This window comes from Trichomycterus rosablanca, chromosome 22, assembly GCF_030014385.1.
Source record: "Trichomycterus rosablanca isolate fTriRos1 chromosome 22, fTriRos1.hap1, whole genome shotgun sequence".
Lineage (NCBI taxonomy): Eukaryota > Metazoa > Chordata > Actinopteri > Siluriformes > Trichomycteridae > Trichomycterus > Trichomycterus rosablanca.
The window spans coordinates 2,571,842-2,585,469 of NC_086009.1; the positions used below are offsets into that span (position 1 = coordinate 2,571,842).

The 13,628-nt window shown below is 44.5% G+C and overlaps 1 protein-coding gene across 6 annotated transcripts in view; it reads right to left on the minus strand.

Annotated features, from left to right (window-relative positions):
- The window catches only part of kcnc3a (potassium voltage-gated channel, Shaw-related subfamily, member 3a), an 87,623-nt gene that overhangs the window by 31,134 nt on the left and 42,861 nt on the right, over positions 1-13,628 (minus strand). For 5 of the 6 annotated variants that reach the window (XM_062984848.1, XM_062984849.1, XM_062984847.1 and 2 more), the window contains exons 2-3: positions 11,993-12,962; positions 10,517-10,702 (exon numbers count right to left, since the gene is read on the minus strand). In XM_062984848.1, the coding sequence (XP_062840918.1) occupies positions 10,517-10,702; positions 11,993-12,962 (1,156 nt within the window). Of the gene's footprint in view, positions 1-8,793; positions 9,145-10,516; positions 10,703-11,992; positions 12,963-13,628 lie in introns of those variants that run through there. The other variant, XM_062984850.1, reaches the window with a different exon arrangement.

Sequence of the window (13,628 nt, forward strand, 5' to 3'; positions counted from 1 at the left end):
TGTGTCGTTCCAACGCCCCCCTCTGGTGGTGAGAGGGCGAAACTGCATGTCATATGCCTCACATGTACACATTTTTGTATGATTAAGCAAATGTTTATTAAATTGTTCTGCAGCAGATGCCAAATTACAACATAATAATCCCAAAAACCTTGATTCTGTCCAAATAAAGTGATTATAAAGGATGTTTACATGTTTAGTAAGGATTGTTATTACAGCAGCAGCTGCTTCTCCATCGTTTTCTACATTATCATGTTTGCATGAACGCCCCTCTCTCTAAACAGGACTGATATTCAGAAACTAGATTGTGCTATAAACTGTAAAGCCTTGCTTCTATTTCTTCTATAAATCCAGTGCAGGATCTGTGTTTTGGTATGTTATCGAAGCGTGAGGACGCACGACTGACCCAGTGATGAATGAGAGCAGGTAGAACCGAATCATCAGCTCCATAAACAAAGCGCTACACGGTTCACTGTGGTGAATCTAAACCAGCATTTACAGCAGAACCGAGAACTAAAACTCATGCAACATGCAGGTCGAAACGACAAGGAGGACCAGAGGTGGAGAAAAGACCCCCCCCCCCAGCATCCCAAAACAACAACGTACATTTTAAATTCTACAGATAAATAAAGACGTCTTGTTTTCTGTTCACCATTTTACTTCCCTGCTAATGAACTCTTTGCAATTAGCATCACACAGACACACACAGACAACATTGAGATGTTTGGTGGGAGGAATGGATGAAGTCAGGATTTAATGATAAGATCATGTGCTGTTATTAAATTCATACTCTGAGGTTTCTTAGCTACGTCTCGTCTCATAGGGTTTCCCGATGCATGGATTTTTATTTGGTTTCTGTGTTTATCATAAAACAGTAATAAAGAACAAAAAAGTAAATAGTCACAAATTCCTACAGACACTCTTGGAAATGTTATGGAAAACCCTCCCAAAAGAGTGGAGGCTGTTATAGGCACAACTATGGAGACAGCTCTATAACTCTGGCTGTGGTTTTGAAATGGGATGTCCACAAGGCTTTGGTGTCTACATACTTGGGCCATATTTTGTACATTTTTTTAAATTTATATTTGGCACACTTACCCTCTTACCCTCTAGATAATCCTTGATCACAGGAGTATACAAGTCAGCTCAAAATACCGTCAATCTTCCCTTTGGAGCACAGGGACTGTATTAAAAATGACTATTTATTTTAAGATCTGTTTTACCCGAACAGGCAGAGCATTTAGAGTGCGTGATGCTGAAAAGAAATTTGCACAAACTATTGAGCATCTAGCTAAGCATCATGGGAGCTGCGTCATGCAGGCAGGCGTTTGAACGCATGGTAGAACAGCCTGCTGTATGTGTTTGTGTGTACGTACCTGGTCAGACTTTAGTAACACTACGAGCATTGTAGCGCCGGCCTGACGGTGGGATGGGAGACGATAACATGAGGACTAAATATTTAAACCTGGTACAGTCATGCTAAAATATAAAACTGCTCTCTTTAATGTCTCTATAAACAACATCTAAAGCATGTGGACCAATCAACACGTTTTAAAATCAGTTCACTCAGAATTCTAGTCATTATTTTATTTATTTAATACGTTTAGCTAGTTTTAGATTTGATTTATTATCCAGGTTAGATTTTAGGCATTTAGCATTTTTGCATCTATCCAAAGCGACCTACAATTGTGTCCGTATACACTGCAAGCAAGTGCGGCTTAAGGGCCTCGAACAAGGGCCCAACAGTGACTTCCAATTACTTCTAATAACTCGTCCTGTACCTTAACCACTGAGCTCCCACCATCCTGTAATATTTACATTATTCAAAACTGCTCAAGTTCAATTAGATGGAATGAAACAAATGAAACTCGACAATGTCAACACAACAACATTCATCACACAAACACACTCACAAATATAAACACACAAACCCACACAATCACACAAACACACACACACACACACACTATCACACACACAAACACACAAACCCACACAGTCACACAAACACAAAATCATGCACACAATCACAAACACACACAATTACACACTCACACACAAACACAAAATCACACAAACACACACACACACAAACACACACACACAAACACACACAATCACACACACACACACACAATCACACACACAATCACACAAACAGACAAACACACACACAATCACACACAAACACAAAATCACACACACACACAAACACAATTACACAAACACATACAAACACACAATCACACACACACACACACACACACACACACAAACACAAATCACACACAAACACAATTACACAAACACATACAAACACACACAATCACACACACACACACACACAAACAAAAAATCACACATAAACACAATTACACAAACACATACAAACACATAATCACACACACAAACACAAAATCAAACACAATTACACAAACACACAATCATACAAACACACACAAGCACATGAACACACAATTACACAAACACACACACACACACACACGCACACAGGTCCAGAGACTCAACAGTGTGAGTGTTTGTTATTTACGGTGGACAGGACAGTGAGACACAGCTGAATGATACGGACACAAACACCCAGTGTAGTGGACACACAGCATGTATACTGACCGCATACATGACACAGACAACACAGCATCAGTACAGGAGTGTTTAATACCCCAGCTCATGAGTGCACACACACACACACACACACACACACACACACACACACACTAACTCACACGCAAGCCAATTGCTTAAGAGCTTTTCTACATTAGCAGGAAACAAATCCATCCACCCCACCCAGATCAGGACTGTACACATTCTCCCAGTGCATCCCAATATAGAAAGCAACTGTCACCTGACATGAATGACCATCCTGCACGTCATGTTCCGAACCATTTAATTCTCAGATTAATCAAGCGGAGAGGCACTCAAGTCCGTCAGAGGCCCACTGACCCTTAAAAAGCACCGGGACGTCAATAAATCCCCGTCCGATCCCACCAATCAATCCTGGAGTTTTACTGCCCGGTCGTTCAGAACCCAGTCTGTATCCACCACAGCTGTAGTGTTTAGAAAAGATCTGAACGTCTGATTACTATGACAGGGGGTCAGTTTGGAATGTAAAAGGGTCAGTGTGAGCTTATAACCGCCCTCAGCACTGAACTAAACTGTGATGGAGCGCTAATCCTCCCCCTCTCGGTTCACTTCTTCATGAAAGCAGTGACCTGAGCAAAATGAGAGCGTCCGTCTTTCTGTGAGGATTCAGCCACTGCAGAGACTCGCCTGCACTGCACCGCTCACAAAATCACGTCATTACATCAAATAAAGAATTTCACGCTGTTCTCTTACATTTCAGGAGGCTTTCTGTAAACCAATGAACATGGTACAACCATTTACACTGAATTAAGATTATAATTATAATAACAAAACTATTTTGTTTGGTCGTTTTGGGATTGTAATGGTTTCTGCACCTTTTCTTTTGCTCAATAATTAAAACATTAAATCCCCCCCCCCCCCTAATTTTCTCCTTCACCTCTACTGATACAACCCACCACTGCTGACTGAGGAGCTTATCGAATCTCGGCTCTGCCATCAGGCTGGGTGGCTACATGAACAACGATTGGCTGTTGTTCATAGATAGGATATGCATTTTTGCACCTCATTTCTGCATTTTTGCACCTCAATTTGGCACCTAATTTCTGCATTTTTTAAAACTCATTTTTGTATTTTTGCACCTCAATTTGGCACCTCATTTTTGTATTTTTGCACCTCATTTCTGCCTTTTTGCACCTCATTTTTGCACTAATTTCTGCATTTCTGCACCTCATTTCTGCATTTTTGCACCTCATTTCTGCATTGTTGCACCTCATTTCTGCACCTCATTTCTGCATTGTTGCACCTCATTTCTGCACCTCATTTCTGCATTTTTGCACCTCATTTCTGCATTGTTGCACCTCATTTCTGCACCTCATTTCTGCATTGTTGCACCTCATTTCTGCACCTCATTTCTGCACCTCATTTCTGCATTTTTGCACCTCATTTCTGCACCTCATTTCTGCACCTCATTTCTGCATTTTTGCACCTCATTTCTGCACCTCATTTCTGCATTGTTGCACCTCATTTCTGCACCTCATTTCTGCATTGTTGCACCTCATTTCTGCACCTCATTTCTGCATTTTTGCACCTCATTTCTGCATTGTTGCACCTCATTTTTGCCACTTTGCACTTTGCAAATCTTATATCCTGCTATTATTGACCACGTTTTATGTCTGTGTTGTCGTGTGTCTTTTCATATGATTCATTTATGTTGAGAAGTACGAACAGTATTTTGTTGTACTATGTACAATGACAAAGTTTCTACTCTATTCTATTATATTCTATTCTACTCTAACAACGGAGGCTAGGAGATCAATATTGCAGCCAAAAAAGGTGGAAAATCAGCTGCAGTGCACTCAGCAAGGCTTAGCAGTGGCATGAATCGGGAGCACGACCGCTCCATTAAAGCTCTCACTGTGCAGAAGTCACGGCACAACATGATAAAACAACAATCGTTCCACACATCACCACGAAAACGAGCAAGAAAGAAAAGGAAACAATGAGGAACATAAAACCACCACCAGTAATATTAACAGAGCGCATGTTCATAATAAAAACCCCAGTGCATCATGGGAACATGACTGGATGTCTGGATCTCATCATCTCATCGATTAGAAAATTCAGAATCCGTCTCTAGCTAGACGTGTGTGACGGCTCAAAACTTCTCTGAGTCGTACGATTGTACCCACAGTGTCCTGTTCAGTCCCAGAATGCTCTCTTCCACTGTTTCCTTGGCAACAGTGGGTAATACGTAGTGGGTGACGATGGGGTGATGAGGAGGGGTCGGATACACGGGTACATCGGACGGTTAACAAAAAGAATATACACATGGCGGAGAGGTGAAGAACATACCAAGGTACAGAATGTATACACACACACACTCGCTATAGGGCAAGAAGTATGTGGACACCTTATCCATTTCAAAACAGGGTGCATTAATTTGGAGTTCGCTCCTTTTCTTTACAACCATAACAGTCTCCACTCTTATGTTCAACAATATTTTAACGTGTGTCTATGGGAATTTAAACCACGATGCACAGTCAGTGTTCCTATGCATCCCGAAGGTGTTCGGTACAATAAATCAATTATTTGCAGCAATAGTTTAGGGAAGGCTCTTTCCTGTTCCTGCATAGCAAGCTCTATAAAGACATGAAGAAAAGCTCGGTTTAAAGAAAGCACCCAGCCATATAAAAGCACAAATTCCCACAAGCCTTAAGATAATCCTTTATTAGTCCCACAATGGGGAAATTCACAAGAGCGACTTCTCAGAAGAGCGACTGTTCTTATCACACAGACGTCACTCTGTTTTAATACCATTTGCCTTCAGAACAGGATGTCTGACAGGCTCATGCTCAGGCGTCCAAATACTTTTGGCCGTATAGTGTAAATAAAAACCAAAATGAAAGTGTAATGACGGGATACAGGAGGATTTTGGGAGGGGTGAAGCACTCCGCCCTGCTGCACTATTCATGTACAGTAAACACTTACAGCCCAGGAATGATCCGGGATCCTGATAGTTACTTACCTTCAGCCCTTTACTTCTTATATATGGCAAAAGTGGCTGTTTAATTTGTGTTTTGATAGTGTTGTTGTTTAAAATAAATAAATAAAACATCTGGAACTCAAAGTCTGACGCTGTATTTAATATAAGTTTATGATTTCCTACTTTAAAAGTGTTGCATTACAGCATGAGAGTCAGTAATACATAATAAATATGTGTATGGATCGAAATATTGCAGGCTAGGACTTACAGAAGGAAGAGAACGAGTTTACATCTAAATGAATCATTTTATCTGTTCAGATCCCACAGAACATAAAATCTCACATATAATTAGTTTATAACTGATCGTTACATTCTAATGCAACACTGTTAAAATAAATAAGGCTTTTAATTAGGAAAAACGCTGTCGTCCGTAATGTTAGCCTGCGAGTCTAGCATCAGTAGATTCACCTGCGTGTTTGTTTGAGCTCCGAGTTTGATTAGGTCAGTCACCAAAGCTGTGCATCACGCCACACAGCGGTCAGTATTGTCCTCGCTGTTTGTTTGTGTGTGTGTGTGTGTGTGTGAGGGGACAGACTGAGACTCGAGGACGTCGGACGGCAGTGTTTTAGCGCTCCGTGTCCTAAACGCTCTGCGCTAAAACACTGCCCGCCAGAGCCCGCGGTACGGAGGGACAGGACGAAACACAAGCCCACGAAGTGGCCCGACAACCCAGCACACACACAACACACACACCTAAACGGGCGGAATTTTCAGGCGGACTGGTTGTGTTTGGTGATCGATGCCAAAAATAATGGGGACAGTTTCAAAACGGTGTGTGTTAGGATGGTGTGATCGGTCGGACGGGAGGTGCAGGGTGACGGGTCACTGTGAGAGCACATGAGGAGGAAGAGGAGGAGGAAGAGGAGGCCACAGCAACACGACACAGTGTACACACACACACACGCACGAGACAAACACATGAAGTGTAACGGTGTAGCAACAAGAGCTGACATACAAACGCATGACACGACACAACCTGAGGAAAAGGGAAAACGACAGCGCGTCAGAAAGAAATGCACCCTGGAGGACGTCCGTCAGAGAGCAGCCCACCCCTTCATGACCCCCCCAAAAATAAAAACACACATTGCAGAGCATAAAGTACATAATAAACCATCTAAACACATACACACACACTCACACGCACACACACACTTCTATTCATTCAGTCGAATGTGTGAAATGTAAAGTAGACCCTGGTTTGGAAAGTAGACAAGAGTTTTAAAAGCATGAATCAACCAGGCACCACTACACGGTGGAGATCAGCGGGTGGTCACATTTACAGAATCATGTCCTTCTGACTTGCCATTAATAGCTGGCGGAGAGAAAACCGAGTGAGCGATAATCGGTGGATTTGCCAGCTCATCTGTTGGCAACCTGCTTTTCTTTTGAAACCGTAATGCTGGGCTCAAACCAGTCTGGTTTTCTACTCTTTAACTAACTCTTTATGGCCACAACCCTCATTGAGGACCCATCAGGCTCGGTGTCTGTTTAAAACCCTTGTATAGATCCCAGTCTTCTCCAGCTTTATGGCTTTTGTGCAGCATTCAAGAGTTTCTCAGTTTCAAGTTTAACAGACCCGTCAGGCGGGTAACACCAGTAACCAACCCAAGCCTGCTGTGAAGTGGTGCTACTGGTTGGTGGTACGATTTATGAGGGTAAAGAGAGTAAAAAATGAGAAGATTGGACAGAGTAACAGAAATGTGGGTGAGAGACGATGAGAAGTAAAATAAGAACAGTAGACCAGGAGATGTGACTTTTCGGAGAAAACAGGAAGCCGATATTTAACTTATATAACAAACAGAATGTTTGTCGAACACACCAACTCACCCAAATTACATTCACATACACGTGTGTGTGTGTGTGTGTGTGTGTGTCCATGACTGTTTTCTACTAATTTTGATGGACTTTTACACCAGTCTAACTGGACTTTAATCAAGATCAATCACAGCTACGACGTGTCACTGAATTTTAGCCTTTCCAATAGACCCTATGTGAACAAAAGTATTGGGACATCCCTGCTAATTACTGATTTTAGATATTTCCAACCCACCTATAACTGTCAGATGTATAAAATCAATTATGTGCAATATATTACATGTCGGGCGGCACGGTGGCTCGGTGGGTAGCACTGTTGCCTCACAGCAAGAAGGTCCTGGGTTTGATCCCCAGACGGGCCGGTCCGTGTCCTTTCTGTGCAGAGTTTGCATGTTCTCTCCGTGTCTGCGTGGGTTTCCTCCGGGAGCTCCGGTTTCCTTCCACAGTCCAAAAACATGCAGTCAGGTTAATTGGAGACACTGAGTTGCCCTATAGTTGAATGGGTGTGTGTGTGTGTATTTGTGTCTGTCCTGCGATGGACTGGTGCCCCATCCAGGGTGTTACTGTGTGCCTTGCGCCCATTGAAAAGCACCAGCACCCCCCGCGACCCTGATTGGATAAGTGGTTAAGAAAGTGAGTACGTGAGTGATATTACATGCCTCCATGCTTGGGAAAGGCCAGTTCCATTTCCTCCAGTCTGACGTGGTTTGGTGTGGAGAAACTATACGGATGAATTGGAATGTTGACTGTGAGCAAGGCCTATCGTCTGAATACGCTTATATATAAAATATTAAAGGCTGTTACCCCTAAAAAAGAGGGCGGTGGTGCACGGACATGATTGGATAGTATGACGAGGGGGTGGAAGAATGGGGCGAGGGGGGTTTGTGGTTAAATCAGCCTGGCCGTTGTGAGGTGCACTTGTCTGTGCAGGTCACAAGCCCGGACAGAAACGTGAGGGTTGCGTCATGAAGGGCAATCAGTGTAAAAACCGTGCCAGGTCTGGTATGCGGATCAGAATGACCCACTGAAAAAGGTCTAAGGGGGTTGGAAAGTTAACACGTCTCTATCTGTTTGATATAACCCCTTTAGATTTACACACACACACACACACACACACACACACACACACACACACATACACACTTTAGCCATCACCCGTACAGGTTATACACCCTGAAAATGTGGAAACATTATTATAGTTCAGATCGTAACTCTTACAGTTAATCAACATCAATGAACAAACATGCACGTTTAATACAAGCAAGTGTGTGTGTGTGTGTGTGTGTGTGTGTAGTGAGCTTGTGAGTTTGCCTCAGATCCTCTCCATATAACATCATGATACTGTGTGAGTGAGTGTGTGAGTGTGTGTGTGTGATGAGTTTGTGTGTTTGCCTCAGATAGTCTGCATATAACCTCATGATACTGTGTGTGTGTGTGTGTAAGTGTGTGTGTAAGTGTGTGTGCCCTCTTATGCATACACTCATTAGCTGTAATTTATTTCTCAGTGTACTGAGACAGGTCTCGGTTGGTACCCCTCAGCGTGGTGCCGTTTTAAACGTTACCTCTGTGCCCCTATGGTTTGATCCAGGAGGAGGCGGAGTTTGCATTAAGGTCCTGCTGTAGCAGAGGCCCGTCCGGCTTGAACCATTCCTCTCCCACAGGGGAGGCGGTGCTGGTACACGCAGCGTCTGCTGGTTTCAGGGTTTGGGTTTGTTTTTTATTGAAAGGTAGTCGGGGTGTATAAAAGGGCGTGTTCAGGATCAGTGAGGTGAAGGATGGGGTGACAGGATGATGACAGGGTGGAATGAGAGACAGGGTGACGTGATGTGAGGAGAGGAGGAATATAAAATAAACAGGGGCGTGGGGGGGGGGGGGGGCAGTAAAGAGGAGAAAGAAACGAGTGAAGGATCATACAGAACGACAAGATCAGGACGTTTAAGGGAAGGATGAACACCAGTGGAGAGAGAGAACCAAGACATGAATCAATGAGTGACAAAGCATGAATGAGCCAGACAGACAGACAGATAGGCAGACAGAAAAATAGACAGATATACACAGACAGACAGACACACAGACAGATAAACAGACAGACAGACAGACAGACAGATACACAGACAGACAGACAGACAGACTGACAGACTGACAGTTACACAGACAGACAGACAGAAAAGCATACACGCAGACACATAAATAGAAAGACAGACAGGTAGACAGCTATAGATAGAAAGACAGATATAGATAGATAGATAGATAGATAGATAGATAGATAGATAGATAGATAGATAGATAGATAGATAGATAGATAGATACACAGGCAGACACAGACAGACACAGACAGACAGATATAGATAGATAGACAGATACACAGACAGACAGACAGATGGACAGAAATGAGTAGTATGCAGGGAATGTTATGCTCATATCTGTTATGATTTGGTGTGTGTGTGTGTGTGTGTAACCTTACCTGTGCAGATGTATGGTGTATTGTGAGTATGTATGATGTCAGGTGTGTGTGTGTGTGTGTATGAGGTCAGGTGTGTGTGTCTGTGTGTGTGTGTGTGTGTGAAACCCTTACCTGTGCAGGGGTGTATGGTGAGTGTGTATGAGTGTGTCAGGTGTGTATGTGTGTGTGTGAGATGTCAGGTGTGTGTGTGTGTGTGTGAAACCCTTACCTGTGCAGGGGTGTATTCTGAGTGTGTATGAGTGTGTCAGGTGTGTATGTGTGTGTGTGAGATGTCAGGTGTGTGTGTGTGTGTGTGTGTGAAACCCTTACCTGTGCAGGGGTGTATGGTGAGTGTGTATGAGTGTGTCAGGTGTGTATGTGTGTGTGTGAGATGTCAGGTGTGTGTGTGTGTGTGTGTGTGTGTGTGTGAAACCCTTACCTGTGCAGGGGTGTATGGTGAGTGTGTATGAGTGTGTCAGGTGTGTATGTGTGTGTGTGAGATGTCAGGTGTGTGTGTGTGTGTGTGTGTGTGTGTGTGTGTGTGTGTGTGAAACCCTTACCTGTGCAGGGGTGTATTCTGAGTGTGTATGAGTGTGTCAGGTGTGTATGGAGCGTACCTTTCCTGACATTGCTGTCGGTGGTGCGGAACTCTCCGGCACTGAGCAGGAAGCAGGCGCGGTCGTGCGGGTAGCGCCCAGTTCCCGTCGCCGGGCTCCTGTCGTCCGGCCCCAGCACCTGATCTATAGTGGGGCAGTCCTCGTTAGCCAGGGCAGCGTTAGCCGCGTCCCCGTTCTGCTTCGAGTCTGTCAGGGCACAAACACACACGAGAGGAAGAGCGAGAGTGAGACAGGTACTGAACGTTAGTACTTGTTTATGGTTATGATTAACTAGTAGGTCAGCAGTGGTAGCTCAGTGGTTAAGATACTGAACAAATGATCAGAAGGTCACTAAGTAAAGTTGCCTCTGTTGGGCCCCTGAGCAAGGCCCTCAGCTGCTTGAATTTTATTTGGTCACAATTGAAAGTTGTGTGACAAAAGTATTAAGCCACACCTTCTAACAGATGTAATTAATCAAAGATTTTATGCTGCCGTCTTTGCAGCAACAGTTTAGGGAAGGCCCTCTCCTGTTCCAGCATGGCTCTCCAGTGTCCTGCACAGAGCCCTGACCTCAGCCCCACTGATCAGTTCTGGAATAAACTGGAACTTCAACATCACTGCCCACCAGTACAAATGCTATCTTTTGACCGAATGGGCACAAATTCCCACAGACCTAGTTCAAAGTCTTGTGAGAAACCTTATCAAAGGAGAAAGGAGGTCATGTGGCATGTCCAGCAAGCTCACGGTCTGATGTCCAAACACTTTTGACCACATAGTGTGTGTGTATATGCCGTCCACAGTCAAGCAAACTTCACATTGCAAGGTAAGTCACTTTTCCTCTCTTTTATTTTAAACATATCTTGTGTGTGATTATAAATGCGTACGTTTTTGTTTGCGTTTGTTTATGTTTAAGTCAAAAGACGTCACGTGTAAATGTAACATGTTTAATAAACTCTGGATGTACAAGAATATTCCCTGCACCACATTGTGTGCCTACATTCACCATGATGCCAGCTGTAATCCAGTGTGTGAGGATCTGATTTTTTACATTTTGATGCTTTTCATCCCACTCGCACTAAACGAATGAATCCGAAACATTAAAGACGGAAAAAAGAAACTGCAGAGGAAACATCACAGCATCCGACACCAGCGCCAAATCTAATCTAGCTAATCTAGCGTTTACAGAAATAACCCCAACGTACTGGAAGCGCTGGAGACGTCATGGAACCAAGCGGAGGAATTTTGAAAAGAAAGAGAAACAAAGAAAGAGGTACACTACATGACCAAAAGTATGAGGACGCCCTTCCTAATTTCCTCCCACAGTCCAAAAACATGCAGTCAGGTTAACTGGAGACACTGAATTGCCCTATAGGTGAATGGGTGTGTGTATGTGTGTGTGTGTGTGACTGGCACCCCATCCAGGGTGTTACTGTGTTGAAAAGCTTGGGTAAGCAACTGATCACACAAATGTAAGCGTGCAAATTCTGATGAACCCACCTGCCCTGTTGATCTCAATGATCTCCTCTTGTGCCAGGGGGCAGTCCCCTGCTATGCTGCCACCCAGCACATTGCCCATGAGTCTGTGCGGCGAGGCGGTGGCCATGGCGAGAGCGTCAGGCTTGCAGTAGTTGGGCGAGCCGGGCTGCGGGGCTCGCGGGATGTGTTTATTCTTCTTCTTGGGAAGCTTCTGCTTGGCCATGGCGAGCGAGTAGTACATGCCGAAGTTGTTGACGATGACGGGCACGGGCATGGCGATGGTGAGCACGCCAGCGAGGGCACACAGAGCGCCCACCAACATACCCGACCAAGTCTCTGGGTACATGTCGCCATAGCCCAGCGTGGTCATTGTAACCACGGCCCACCAGAAGCCGATGGGGATGTTCTTAAAGGTGGTGTGGGCACTGCCCGTGGGGTCATTGGGGTCAGCGCCGATCCTCTCGGCGTAGTAGATCATGGTGGCGAAGATAAGCACACCCAGCGCCAAGAAGATGATGAGCAGCAAGAACTCGTTGGTGCTGGCGCGGAGCGTGTGGCCGAGCACTCGCAGCCCGACGAAGTGGCGCGTCAGCTTGAAGATCCTTAGGATCCGGACGAAACGCACGACGCGCAGGAAGCCCAGCACGTCCTTGGCTGCCTTGGAGGACAGGCTGCTGAGCGCCATCTCCAGGTAGAAGGGCAGGATGGCGACGAAGTCGATTATGTTCAGGGAGCTCTTGAAGAACTCGGCCTTGTCTGGGCAGAAGATGACGCGCGTGAACACCTCGATGGTGAACCAGATCACGCACATGCCCTCCACGTACGTCAGCCAGCTGTCAGTCACCACCTCGAACATCACCTCCTCTCGCGTCACGTTGCCCACCGTCACGTTTTCCGTCTTGTTGTAGATGGTGTTAAACGCCTCGTGGGTCTCGAGGCAGAACGTGGAGATGGAGATGAGGATGAACAGCAGCGAGCCGAACGCTATGTACTAAAGGGGGACAAGCAGAAAGACAGAGAGGAGAAAAAATGTTAAATCTGGACACTTGATCCATTTACACAATGTACAACACCAGCCTTTTTATATTCTTGAATGATTCAGCTAATTTATTGTGGTATTAGGGCAGATATTCAAATTGAAGGTCCATGTCTGGTCCGAGGTACAATAATATCCGGCCCGCCAGTATATAGGACGCACACCATTGATAATACAAGTCCCAAAAGATATGGCAGAACAAAAAGTTGGCGATGAAAACAGGACTTTTAAGACCGGTAAGAGGCAGAGTATCTATTTACACACATTAGCAGTTACTAAGCCTTGTTTGTGGAGCTGGCATGGCCATAATGAAAGAATATATTTGCCCTTTGCCTTATCCAATATCCTGTTTATCCAGTTTAATAAATGCTGACCCTGTTTGGCCCTTGACATAGTCTTGTTTTTTTGTTTTGACCCTCTTTGGGATCGAGTTTGACACTTCAGTATTAGTAATAATAGTAATAATTGGTCCTCGTTTATTAATTCATCTTCAGTAGCCTCTTCATCCTGGTCAGAAGCACTGTGAGTCCAGGTCCTGGGCAGAACATAAAGCCAGTCAATGACTGAGGATCACACACTCACCCCTTTATTGATGAACTCGTTTAATTACTCACCTGCACC